General features: G+C 36.3%; 1 protein-coding gene across 2 annotated transcripts in view; it reads right to left on the bottom strand.

Annotated features, from left to right (window-relative positions):
* The window catches only part of LOC140161286 (sodium/glucose cotransporter 4-like), a 38,093-nt gene extending 25,896 nt beyond the window's left edge, over positions 1-12,197 (bottom strand). The window contains exons 1-2 of one of the 2 annotated variants that reach the window (XM_072184758.1): positions 11,931-12,197; positions 9,992-10,096 (exon numbers count right to left, since the gene is read on the bottom strand). In XM_072184758.1, coding sequence (XP_072040859.1) covers positions 9,992-10,093 — 102 coding nt within the window. In that variant the 5' untranslated portion in view covers positions 10,094-10,096; positions 11,931-12,197. Of the gene's footprint in view, positions 1-9,991; positions 10,097-10,324; positions 10,462-11,930 lie in introns of those variants that run through there. The other variant, XM_072184757.1, reaches the window with a different exon arrangement.
* Between the last annotated feature and the right edge of the window lie 341 nt (positions 12,198-12,538).

The following is a 12,538-nucleotide window of genomic DNA, read 5'->3' as shown; positions in this document are numbered from 1 at the left end:
ATTGTCTCATTTCGTGAACAAAGGTCCACATACCATTGTTTCCTTGCGTTTCCTTTATAATCAGTTACCCAACTGAAGCTGTATTATAGCACCTCATATCGGTACCGCACATATAAAACAGACACATGTGCACAACCAGAGAAGATCCGATTTAATCAGTTGAGCTGTTTCAATGAGTGTTATCTTGGTTTAATAGCTTTTAATGGGGTTTAAGTCCTGCAAAGGTCGAGATGAATTCTACTGTAGACATGACTGCATCATGACTCAAATTTCACCCGAAAAAGCAAGGCGGCCAAGTGACATACTACGCTGAACCTATTGTACAATCAATACACAATGAATCAGTGAAGCGTGGGTTCGAGCCGCAAGCCAAGACGTTAGGATTCATCTACTTTTTTTTCGCTGGATTTTTTCCTTTGTTCCGCATAAAAGAAAGCATCACCAATCTACACTGTGAAGAATTGTCTTTACATTTGCTTATATTATACCAAACATCAGAAAAATCCCCTTATATTGATAGACAATTACTACTTTCACAATATATGTAATCTGAGAATTCCCAAGAATCAACCTTTCACATTACATCACTTCACACAGTCCTGTATTCACTATTTATTAATAGCAATATATAAATTCTTGATAGAGAGCAATGGAGGTTGCCATTATGGCTGGGCGCCAGTATGTCTGGAGAGTTGACCTCTAGCACAGTGGGTGGTCTTCCTGTACTTTTCAATGGTAAGGCAGTTGACTTCAGCAACTTGTCGCTCAAAATTTGGTGTGTTTTACCGAATAAAAACCATTATAAAATGAATGGCGCTCGGTAAATTTTTAAACGCTTTCGGTAACTTTCAAATCAGTTTGTCATAACATATGTAAGTTACAGGATCCCCCAATCTTCAGATTTTTGGCACATGACATTTTTGTGAAAATTCATGAATACCGACATCTTGTTTTCCTATTCATTTGTATGAAGTGAATGCTTATCTAGATACTCTTTGCTGGTACGATGTTGTGTAATGGCTGCGCCCATGTACCCTAAGGTGATTTATAAATAGCTATTTATAAATAGTGAATACCCAGCAAACACAAAAACGTTTTAAAAACGTTTTAAATAAGTTGTATTTTGGCTTTTGGTTTAAGTAAAAACATTTTAATAACATTAAAATGTCGGGTTATATACAGGTCATGAAATCGTTTTAAAACGTTTTGTATAAAAACACACTACAACAATATTTTTAAAATGTGTTCGAAATGTCATTGTAAAATATTTTTGCAAAAATTTTTGGCCAAATATTTTGTCAACACTTAAATAACATTATGTTAAAATATTTGCACCCAGCAAACACAGGAATGTTCTTAAATGTTTTTTACAAAACGTTTTAATAACATTTAAATGTCGGGTTATATAAAGGACATGAAAACATTTTAAAAACGTTATTGTAAATATTTTGGGCAAACATTTTTGCAAAATATTTTTTCAATCACAAAATAACATTATGTTTAGAATGATTTGTACCAAGTTTTCAAAAATGTTTTTGGAATGTTATTGAAACGTTTTTATACCATTTATATAACCAGACATTTAAATGTTTTCTGTAAAACATTTGTATTTTCTTAGCGATTCCCCATCCGTAAATAGTCCTGACTTTGTTTGCAGTGATTATATCACAAAGGGGTTTCCCAAATATTATTATACACCAACTCTTGCAAAGCGGATTCCCCATCTCTCATGGAAGTAACAAAGTTAAATAACTAAATTTCTCAGGGCACATCACAACATCATATATCGAAATTTGTATATCATTTAAAAAAATTTTATTATCAGGTTAAAGTGTACTTTTGTTCTACTTGTCTGAAATTATCAAGTCGGTAGCTCACAAATTGCACACAAGCTCCACGGGCCAATCAATAAAGCACACAATGTAACAGGCACAATTGAATCGTTACAATTGCAACTTTTGATTTTGGGGTTTGAGGGTTTGGAGGCGCATATCGTGGTCAATTCTTGCTCGATTTTACCGAACAGGGTGTCAAATGAGAAAGCAAAGTCCAATTAGCAAATTCAGAATACTAAAGTAATTCAAAATTATCAGGTTGTTGAACAGCAAGGATGACTATAACTGACTAGTTTCTTTTTGTGGCTGGTGTAGTCTATAGCCGAAGGTATTCAGCGTACAAGTTCACTGTACTTGGGCCTAGCTACATGTACTTGGAATGTAACTTGAAGGGTTTCGTGCAACATTTTTAGACAAATTACATTTTACATTACTTTATTCACCAATGTATGCGTCAAAGCAGGCACCTGGGTCAAAGGGAGTTTTTAGCCTACCGCCCTCAAGCACTTCAACATGCACTCATTCACCATGGTTCACTCTTCAAACATCATTTTAGGCAAAGATTCAGCTTCTGCCCAAAACCAAAAACATTTTTAGTTTGTTTTTGTTTTTTCTTTTTTAACCTGCGGCACTCAATCGGTTGAAAACACAATTAATCATATGTTCTTCCTTAAGGGGGTACTACACCCCTGGCCAATTTTGTGCCTATTTTTGCATTTTTCTCAAACATTATAGCGTATTGGTGACAAGTAAGATATGTATATTATAGGAGCAAGGACTACAACTACTGCACTGACAATTCAGCAACTCAAGGCAAGTAATTTATTATTGATTTATTGATCAAATATTGGTTTTCCCTCATTTTTGACTGTAACTCCATAACTGTTGTCTGTGCTGAAATAAAATTTCCAGTGCAGTAGTTGTAGTCCTTGCCCCTATAATATACATATCTTACTTGTCACCAATGCGCTATAATTTTGAGAAAAAAATGCAAAAATAGGCACAAATTGGGCAAGGGTGTAGTACCCCATAAGTCCCAGGGATTCAAGAATCACCACAAGAGCAACATATTTGATCAGGATTCACCTGACCTGTGAGTGTTATCTCTATGTAAATGTATAACAATCTACACAAGTGCAAAGATTAGTTAAAGATTCACCATTGCGATTATTTGTTTGGTTGACGATACACAGCATCTGAAAACGCATTGGTAATGATTAGACACATTTCACCAACGAAATAGTGAATGCTTTGAGGAGGCTAGGGTCAAGATTGCCTTTGACTCCTGCATAAATAGGAAGACATTTAAATGTTCAGTCTTGGTCAGAAGATGGTGGTACATAAATAATGAAACAGAACGTACAGAATAGACCAAAAGATGCTAGAAACACCATACTAGGTTCGTGTAATAGCATTATGCTATAAAAGATAATGGTTGACAAATTGAATTGTTTAAAACTGGTCGGATTATTAAACAATTTCAAGATTTCTTTCAAACGTCAAACGATGCATTGGTATAATTGTCTGGCGTAAGAAAGTAAACCGTGTTAAAAAAAATTGACACACTCTGTCCTCTTTATTTTACATGGGATTTAAAAAAATAGATATCATTGCATTAATGTGAATGTCTACATCGTAAAATTCAATTTTGACAACTTTCGGAGATCTTCCGAATATCACAGCTCAGCAAAAATTGCGCGTTTTTAACATTTTGCTACAACTGCCCATGATTTGTAGTTAATCGTTGATGTCACAAGAGAGACACTTATTATGATAAGCAGCAGCTATTTACACTAGCATTGATACCAAGATTGGTGTCATGTATGATCGATTGGACGGTAAACCCTGGTGGTGGTCTCATTGCATTCTCTAAATTCAGTAAATTTTCATCGTCAACCGTGTAATTGAATGGGATTATTTTGAAATTTTAAAACGCTTGAATTATCACAAACAAATAGGCCTATGTTAATAAATAATATAAATACAAGCTAAAACCGTTGGGGTTCGATAACGAACCCCACAGAACTAACCGAGTATATGGAAAATGCCATACGGCCGGGCGGTTTCACAAGTTGCCGGCTCGATCATGCCATTCGCCGCCTGGGTAAACCCGCCAGGAAAAGATTTTCAAGAAACGGACACAATCATAGATAAGAAAAAAATTGACTTACACCGCAAGCATTAGATATACGTAACATTACCTAACATCGCTTCCCACAGACAAATAATTTTGTTTTGAAATATATGCACTCGGAATATACATGTATAAAGCAGGGCAGCGAAAAATAATTTCCTTTCTGGGAACGTGAACTGTTGTTTGAAATATTTTCTGCGAGCGTGGAGCCGGAGCGCGAGTATGAACACAATTATTAAACAGGTGGGGTCCAGGGGCAAAGCCCCAGCGCAGTCTTAGAATTAATTTGCGCGAAGCGCACAAAAATTGGCACTTTTTATTTTAAAATGACCAAATATGGGGTTAATTTTGGTTAGAAACCCATATACAGGCGTCAATTTTGTGGGGATGATTGTATGGACCATCCCCTAACAATATATTGGGGGGATTTATGCCCCCTCCCACCCCGGTTCTACCCCTATGTCATTAGCTAAAAATGACTGTTTGGAGTTATTACTCATTGGAGTCATAGTGTTACACCCAAATTGTAAAGTGCGCACATTTTGTTGATTTGTAGCTTGAGATTACAAAATTGAATACTTAACATTCGTGCGCGCGGAGCGTGCAAAATATTTGGAATGTACATGCTTTCTTGTACATTTTACTCCGGAATTTTACCCTCGAATTTTTTTGATCCCCCTCTATTAAGGACTGAATTTTTTTTTTTCTCCCCTTTTTTGGACCCAAAATCCTAGTTATTGAACATTAATTTAGTTCCAAAGATGTGAACAGTTGAAGTTTTTCCAAAACAATATGCAACAACAAAAATTATTTCCTTTGGCAAATCAATGAAAAACCTGCTTTTCTGGGGAACGAATCCTACTTATGCTACATTCATTCCTGTCACTGGCGTTAAAGGTTTTTTTTATCAGTTATCGTCGCAGAAAGTTCGCAGAAAATATTTCACGAGTGATCGTGTTCACAGAATATTTTCAGAGCTTCAGAAAAATGATATTAAAGATTACTTTTCCCGTCTTGATTTTTTTCTGCGACTCTGAATTTTTCTGGGAACGCCGGTACCACGATACCGGTGATTTCCTAGCCCTGGACTATAAAGGATAAATACTGAGCTCAAAAAGTATCCGAACACTTAAAACAAAAGCCATTTCTGAAAGGCACTTAAATTACAAAACAAAGTAGTCTATAGGTGGAGAGTTTGTTCTGCGTATTTTGATATTCCCATTTAAAAGTGAAAGCCAGCTTCAATGTAGAAGATGTCTTGTAGAGGGGCGGGACAACTACGTACCCTTTGGAATGATAGTAATCCTATCAGTCGGCCATTACTGGGTCCCGTCTGTACCAAACTGGTGTTGTTACTGCCCAATTGGATGGATTAAATCCGCTTAAAAATCGATGTTGAATTGTATTGTATTGTAAACTTTCATCATTCTTTTGTCTACGTGTAACACGGGTGATGGAATGCAGTTTAATATCCCCGCCAAGGCCACATCATTTCACATTTTAGGTGGGATAGACCAAAGGGGGGACCCAGCTATGGCTGCTATTGAGGTGTAGAAATGCGTGAAAATGGATTCGTCTATATCATGCGTTAGACTTTGTATGACGATCATTGTGATCGTAGTTCAGGACTCAAAACTGTGATCCAGTTGACATAGTGATAATCGGATTACACAAAACACTTCGATGGCGAATTACATTAGAATTAACTTCTGTGCAAATACAGGTAACTCCAAATCTACATAGGCTAGCAGCCAGATCGTCAGTGAGCAGCGCATTTGAAAAAGTTATTATAGTAGAGAGATTGCGATTTTCAAACGTAGGTATCGGACGTACGTTGATCTATTCAAAACCACTCTCCTGTATCGAAGCGAGGTCACGTATTTAGCCAGTTTTGAAGATTTTCCACGTGCGATATAAACGTAGATACATCGTTGAAAATGCACAAAATTTGCCCATTTCACAATATGTTAAAGACAGTCAATGATAATGAACATACGAAGGAAAGTCTAATTACTATTATGATCTTTTTTGTTTGTAACAAATCATTATAATAAAGGTACAGCGATGTGTTGAAAATCGACTAAATTTATACGCGATATCCATAAGCAGAGATTGCCCATTTAAATGTGTGTGATACTTTGCGTACAAAAAAAATGACATTGCGATTTCCCATTTTGGATTCCAACGTAGTTTAAAACGCAGATGCTACGTTGAAATATGCTGATTTTACCTCATGTCGAAGTTCATGCAACGCGCCCAATTTTCAGGACGAAAAAGTCTCATTTTGAAAGTAAAGTCATGATATACGGATGTAGTGATCTTTGATCTACCAAAATATATGTTTTTGGGCAACTACAATATTTGGAGAGCACAAAAATACAAGCAGCATGTTAAGTCAAAATTTTAGTCAAAATCAAAAGCGGGCTGTTTGAATTAGGCAGACTCAGTAGCCTGCGCTTACTGTTAATTTTTCAATCACTATGCCTTCTATCGACCTAGATTAGATTAGATCAGATTTATAGTCTTTATTCCAGCCGACTTGTTCTCCTTCATGACGAATGAGCACAATCCAGTTTGGAACCGAGACTAGCTATATTTAACACCGTATTAACGTACGTAAAAACGTACGTGAAAACGTACGGTCCACGTGCTGCGTTTGGAACATCGCAATCTCTCTAGTACATACATTTGAACTCGCGGGTAACGGGTGTTTCAAAAAAGGGTGTAGCTTTAAATTGATGCGATGGGGTTCAATTTTATTCAATATCTACGCTGACCAACAAATCGTTCTACGGGCTTCCAATTGCCCCATACAGTCCGTGAAGGCATTGAGGCAAATAGCATGCATGTGACTTTCAAAGCCATGAATCGAGATGAATAGAGGTTGTGCATATGACGTATCATACCGTAAATATGGCGGACTTCGCAAATGCATTCAATAAAAGCATGATTGCAACCTACCGCGACAGTTCGTCTCACACACATAACAAATGCTCTTCGATCAAATAGGTTGATGACAACATTTGATTGAATGGACTGGACTGCGCCATGATTACGGTGAAGGACACCGGTTCAAATCATTTGTTTGGAGCCAATCGATAAAAGCATGCAGGGCCTCTATAGAATTATATCTGAATTGGCCGTATTTTTACGTGGAAAAAATCAATCGCATTACCGTGTTCACTCTAGCGTAAGTATAGGCCCTTATATTGGAATCATTGGAACGTTCAAATGACCCCGGAAAAATGACCCCCGCGACTGACAAGGTAAAATGAATTTAGTAATAGTATAATAAGTAGGTTGTTGCTTCATATAGATGAGTTGACTTCTGACGTCAATGCCTGGCAGTATGCGCACGCATCATCACAATTTTCATTGTATTTTGCCTTGCAGTATACGCGCGCATCATATTTTGATCAGGGCTCCGCCACATCACAATAAGGCTATTGAATAGTGTAGTGGTTGCATGCGGTTCACACAAGCAAATCGATATACCAGTCCCTTGCCCGTTTGTTGATAAACATTGAGGCAACTGGCTGACACTGGCTCATTTGCATGGCAAAATGACCCGTGTCCTCCGCAGCCAATTTGGTTCCGCTCCATCGAAATCAAGCTGGTCACGGAGGAGACTACCCTCCTTTGTGTTTGTTCATTTGTGTATGGAGAGCCCTTCTTGTAATCCGTAATGACTTAGGCTACGCTCTCAGCTAGAGTCCGACGCTGCATTGTACTAGAAATACCTTTCCCGTGAAATCGCTATACGCTGGCGAAGTTACGTAATAATCGGATTAACTACCATAGCAATAGGTGAAAACAATTTTTGAATATACCGCGCTGCACTGATACGTTCACACGGTACCTCTTCATTGAACCATATCATGCTGATTAATTGCACCTGTAAGATTAGCATCTTTGAAAAGACCAGTATTGTATTCAATCTATGATTGCAGACATACACAGGTGATGAGTGTAACCTGCTTGTAGTGCAGCGCGATATGTTCAAAATTGTTTTCACCTATTGCTATGGTAATTAATCCGATTAATTACGTAACTTCGCCAGCGTATAGAGCCAATCGGGAACACGTATTCATTTAATATATAGAGCATTAATTTAGTATCACCCTTGTAGCCCCCCTGTGCAGTGGAAAACCTTAATTCTTTCATTAAAAAGAAATGAAAACTAAAAAAACACGGATCCACCTGTGCACCTATAAAATGGGCACAGCAATGTGTCTCAAATGTGAATGAATTTTAAGAAACATACGGGATATGATGAACCATTGACCTGACGCCATGATAGTAGGATCTATTAGTCGGTTTATATACAATGTATATACCGTATTGTCATAATACCAATATTTGTCATAATATATAATGAGTAATATTTAGCATCGTATATGTACAGTCCATATGCACAAACGAATACTGATATTTATGATATTCAGGTTTTTGTACATCTCATATAAAATGTCACGTAGGAGGTCATACGTGTTGACCTTCATCTATTGTATTTGTTCATCTGTGTATGGAGAGAAGAAACGCCCCGGATTGCTATTCCAAGTACTTTGATAATACAGATAATAATGTACTAATGGGTCGAGGTGATTGCATTGAAAAACCTAATAAATTATTCATAACAGTTACGTAATCAATCGATAGTGCGGACACTTTTGTCAAACAAATGGTTATCATTTAAATTTCTTTTTCTTTGACCTTATATTAATTTTACTGGAAAATTAATTATGCTTGACTTTCCATAACTTAACAAAACTTTTGAATTTTTTAATGCGAGTTGCGATATATATAATGATTTTTCACTCGCTTAAAAATCATGGTCACCCTAGAGTTAGTATTATATATATTTTTTTTTTAAAGCATGATTTGACTGCCAAATTGGGAATTTAACGATTTACTTCCGTGTGTGGAATATTTTCTACTACTGAATCAGTCGAGCGTGTGGCGGATGTACTCCAAACAAAGAAAAGTGAATGGAGGTTAAAGGAGGATTTCGTGATCCTAGCATCTTCTTTTTATGACATTTTTCAGTAGATATCCACGAAAAAAGCTTATTTCCAAAATTTCAGTTCATTCCGATTTTGCGTTTGCGAGTTCTGCATGATTATGTGTATTACACTGCTCCATAGATGTGTTGTAATTTCGTTCTGGTGCACCAGAACGAAATTCAAATTTGGCGATATTTTTGCTAAACGAATTAATATGCAAGAAATATTTGGTACATAAACAATATGTAGCCAGAGGTATCCAGTGTTGTAAAAATCTCAACTTTTTTTGGGAAAAGTGGGGGGGATGAGGTTGTGGATCACGAAATGCCCCTTTAACTGTGGGCAATCGGATTATAATGTTCGAGCGACCTCCTCTTTTCTCATCTTCTCTGTTTAAAAAGAAATGAAAATACAAACAAACCCAGATCCGCCTGTACATATAAATGGGTTGCAAAATTATAATCAGAAGGACATTCCTCGTATTCTGAATGCAATTCTGTTTGTCCGATGTCCTCTCAGGTCCCACAAAAAATACTGTGCAAATGTTGCTATCTGCAACAATCGGACTGGTTTACTATGTGCGAATCACTGGTTTAACACTCAGTTCAATCCTTTCTACTATATTTCCTCAAATATATGTACTAATACCATACAAGACTGGCAGACAAGTATTACCTAACAACCACAAAAAAACGTTTTGGAAATATTATTATAAACGTCTTCATTTTGGTCAAGCCGCGCCGTCAAGACGTTGTAATAACATTTTTAAAATGTCGGGTTATAATACTTGAGAGGTCATAAAAACACATTTTTAAAACGTTTTAAATGAAAAGCACAACAATAACCATTTGTAAAATGTTGTCAAAATGTTATTGCAAAATATATTATGTAAAAATGTTTTACATCAAGTTTTCATACATGTATTCTGAATGTTATTGAAATGTTTTATACAAAACCCGGCACTTATTGTGTATAGTGTTTTGTGTTTGCTGGGTGGCAATAGTTTATAAACGACTTACCCATATTCCAAGTCCCAATACGAGCATAAAATGAGCTACAATAATGACGATATCCCAAACTTCCAATGTAACCTCCTCATCATCATAATCGTTGGCCGCCATTTTCTGAAAATTATGTAAAAGGGTTATAGCTATCAGTGCAAACTTTTTGCAGACATTACACACAGGTAATTAACACTAGCTAGCAACTTCTTTCACGTGTTACGCATGATGTAGTCTGAATATAACGCAAATATCAAATGCATGTGAAAATATGACTTTCTCGACGATTATTCTATGTACATTATGAATTTGCGAAATTTGATTGCTATAAATAAAATGTTTTGTACCCACCACGTTCATTAAACTATCAATGCATGTACAACCCTTTTATAGGGTATGTGATATAATCAAGCTACCAAGTCTGTCCAGGTAAATACAGCAGTCAAAGGCCATTGTATCTTACGCTTTAAGCAAATGGTTTCAGTGATAAACTTAAAGATAAATAAAGATTACGATCGTAATATCTGCTGATGTAATTTATCTAACATTGATTGTAGCTATAATTATGCACACCTCAAGTCACGCTTATATAACACATTCACGATTGAATGTCGAGCATTCCCGTGAGCATTAAATATAATAAATAAATCAAATGCTCCAGTATCCATCAGAATCGGTTCCTCCATGATATGTTGCCAATTTTGTTTCAAGCCACCTCCAGGGGTTGAACCAGAGACTTCATGCACCACATACTGCAGTTACTGTTCGTTTTCCTATACATAATACACAGTACTCTCACCACTGACGCGTGACCTCTACAAACAGTGTATGTTATATTATATGGGCATTGCCTAGTTAACGTCACTGAGTGAAAAATAACCGGCCAATATTTAGTACTCTCTGAAATTCTAGAAAATATAGTTTTGTAACATGTCCTAAATTTTTAGCTAATTTAGGTGTTTGGAAATATTCGCACTTTGGGGTTTTAGTGTATGTTATAGGTATAGGGCATTGCCTAGTTAACGTCACTGTGTGAAAAATAACCGGCCAATATTTAAAGTACTCTCTGGAATTCTAGAAAATATAGTTTTGTAACATGTCCTAACTTTAAAGCTAATTTAGGTGTTTGGAAATATTCGCACTTTGGTGTTTTAGGAAGGATATGTAAACAACAGATAACACCAACAAAATGAAAAAATTATTTCCAAACCGAGTTTAGTCTACAACCATTATGTTTCTCATTTTCAAGAATGCTGGTTAACAATATGCAGACTATTATCTCATTTCGGAAACAAAGGCCCATGTTACCTTGCGTTTGCTTTATAATCGTTCACCCAACTGAAACTATATTACCAGCTCATTGCAATATCGCACAGGTAAAACAGAAACATGTGTAGTGTGGATTTAACAAGAGACGATCTGATTTAACATAGTTGAGCTGTTTTCAATTAATGTTATCTTGGTTTAATAGCTTTTAATGGGGTTTAAGTCCTGCAAAGGTCGTGGTGAATTCTACTGTAGACAAAACTGCATCATGACAAGCGAGTACGCACGTTCCAAATCTCTTCACTAGCATGCTAGCCGAAACACTTTCCGTAGTCATGGTAGTGTAAACATTTGAGGCAGTACAGCTTACAGAATACCGACTAACCAATTATGAAAATCTGTTGAGGGCATGGTCATTGTCTGTGCCCTCGGCTCTACATTGGGCATAAACAATCGAGTCTTACCCACACTAATGAGCCCCTAATAAATGATAATTTATATTTTCGTTTTGTCTTTTCGATTCCAACAGTTTCAAAGTTAGGCCTACTATAGAATAATTCTCTTAATTTTTATCAAGAGGACCTTTCGTATATATGCCTTAGAGACACGTGTTAGCAATCAATAGTAAGCTAATAGATAAAATGTAACGATATAGGCCTATTAAATAACGCAATAATACATTAACGCTTACCTTTTCTACCGTCGTGTTACAAACCTCCTAACACTAACAAACCCGGAATCATGACGTAAAACACGTTAGAGTGATACAGTTGGCTGGTCAGCGAGTTGGAAATTTTGACAAACATATCATTATATCAATTGCGAAATGCAATTTTAACTAAATTTTATTTGGTGCTAATATTTTATAGGACACGAGTATTTAATGTACAAATACAACATAGGTGTTGGCCTGTTGGATGATTTGACTACTTCCCGACGCGTCAGCATGGTCAGCGGTGGGAAGTAGTCAACTCATCAACACCGATGAACCAGTAGTTTTGACTACTTCCCGAAATGGAACATGTTGTATTTGTTTTACTATACCTCATAAATATTTTCACTATCACAGTAAAAGTAAACAAAAGTCAAAACCCACCGGTATCGGTCAGCGTGCAGACCGGCATGGTAAATATGCCTAAGTTTAATATTTTGCTTACCTGATTTTATTAGAAGATTTATGTTCAATCAATTTAGATTTATATAAACCTATTCTAATTGTCTTTTTTTTTAAACTCTCCATAAAAACATTCATTTGTTTCATAAAACGTCAAATTCGCGTGTTATTATCCATCGGTAATT

Source organism: Amphiura filiformis, chromosome 9 (genome assembly GCF_039555335.1).
Source record: "Amphiura filiformis chromosome 9, Afil_fr2py, whole genome shotgun sequence".
NCBI lineage: Eukaryota > Metazoa > Echinodermata > Ophiuroidea > Amphilepidida > Amphiuridae > Amphiura > Amphiura filiformis.
This window is presented reverse-complemented; position numbering and strand designations above follow the sequence as displayed.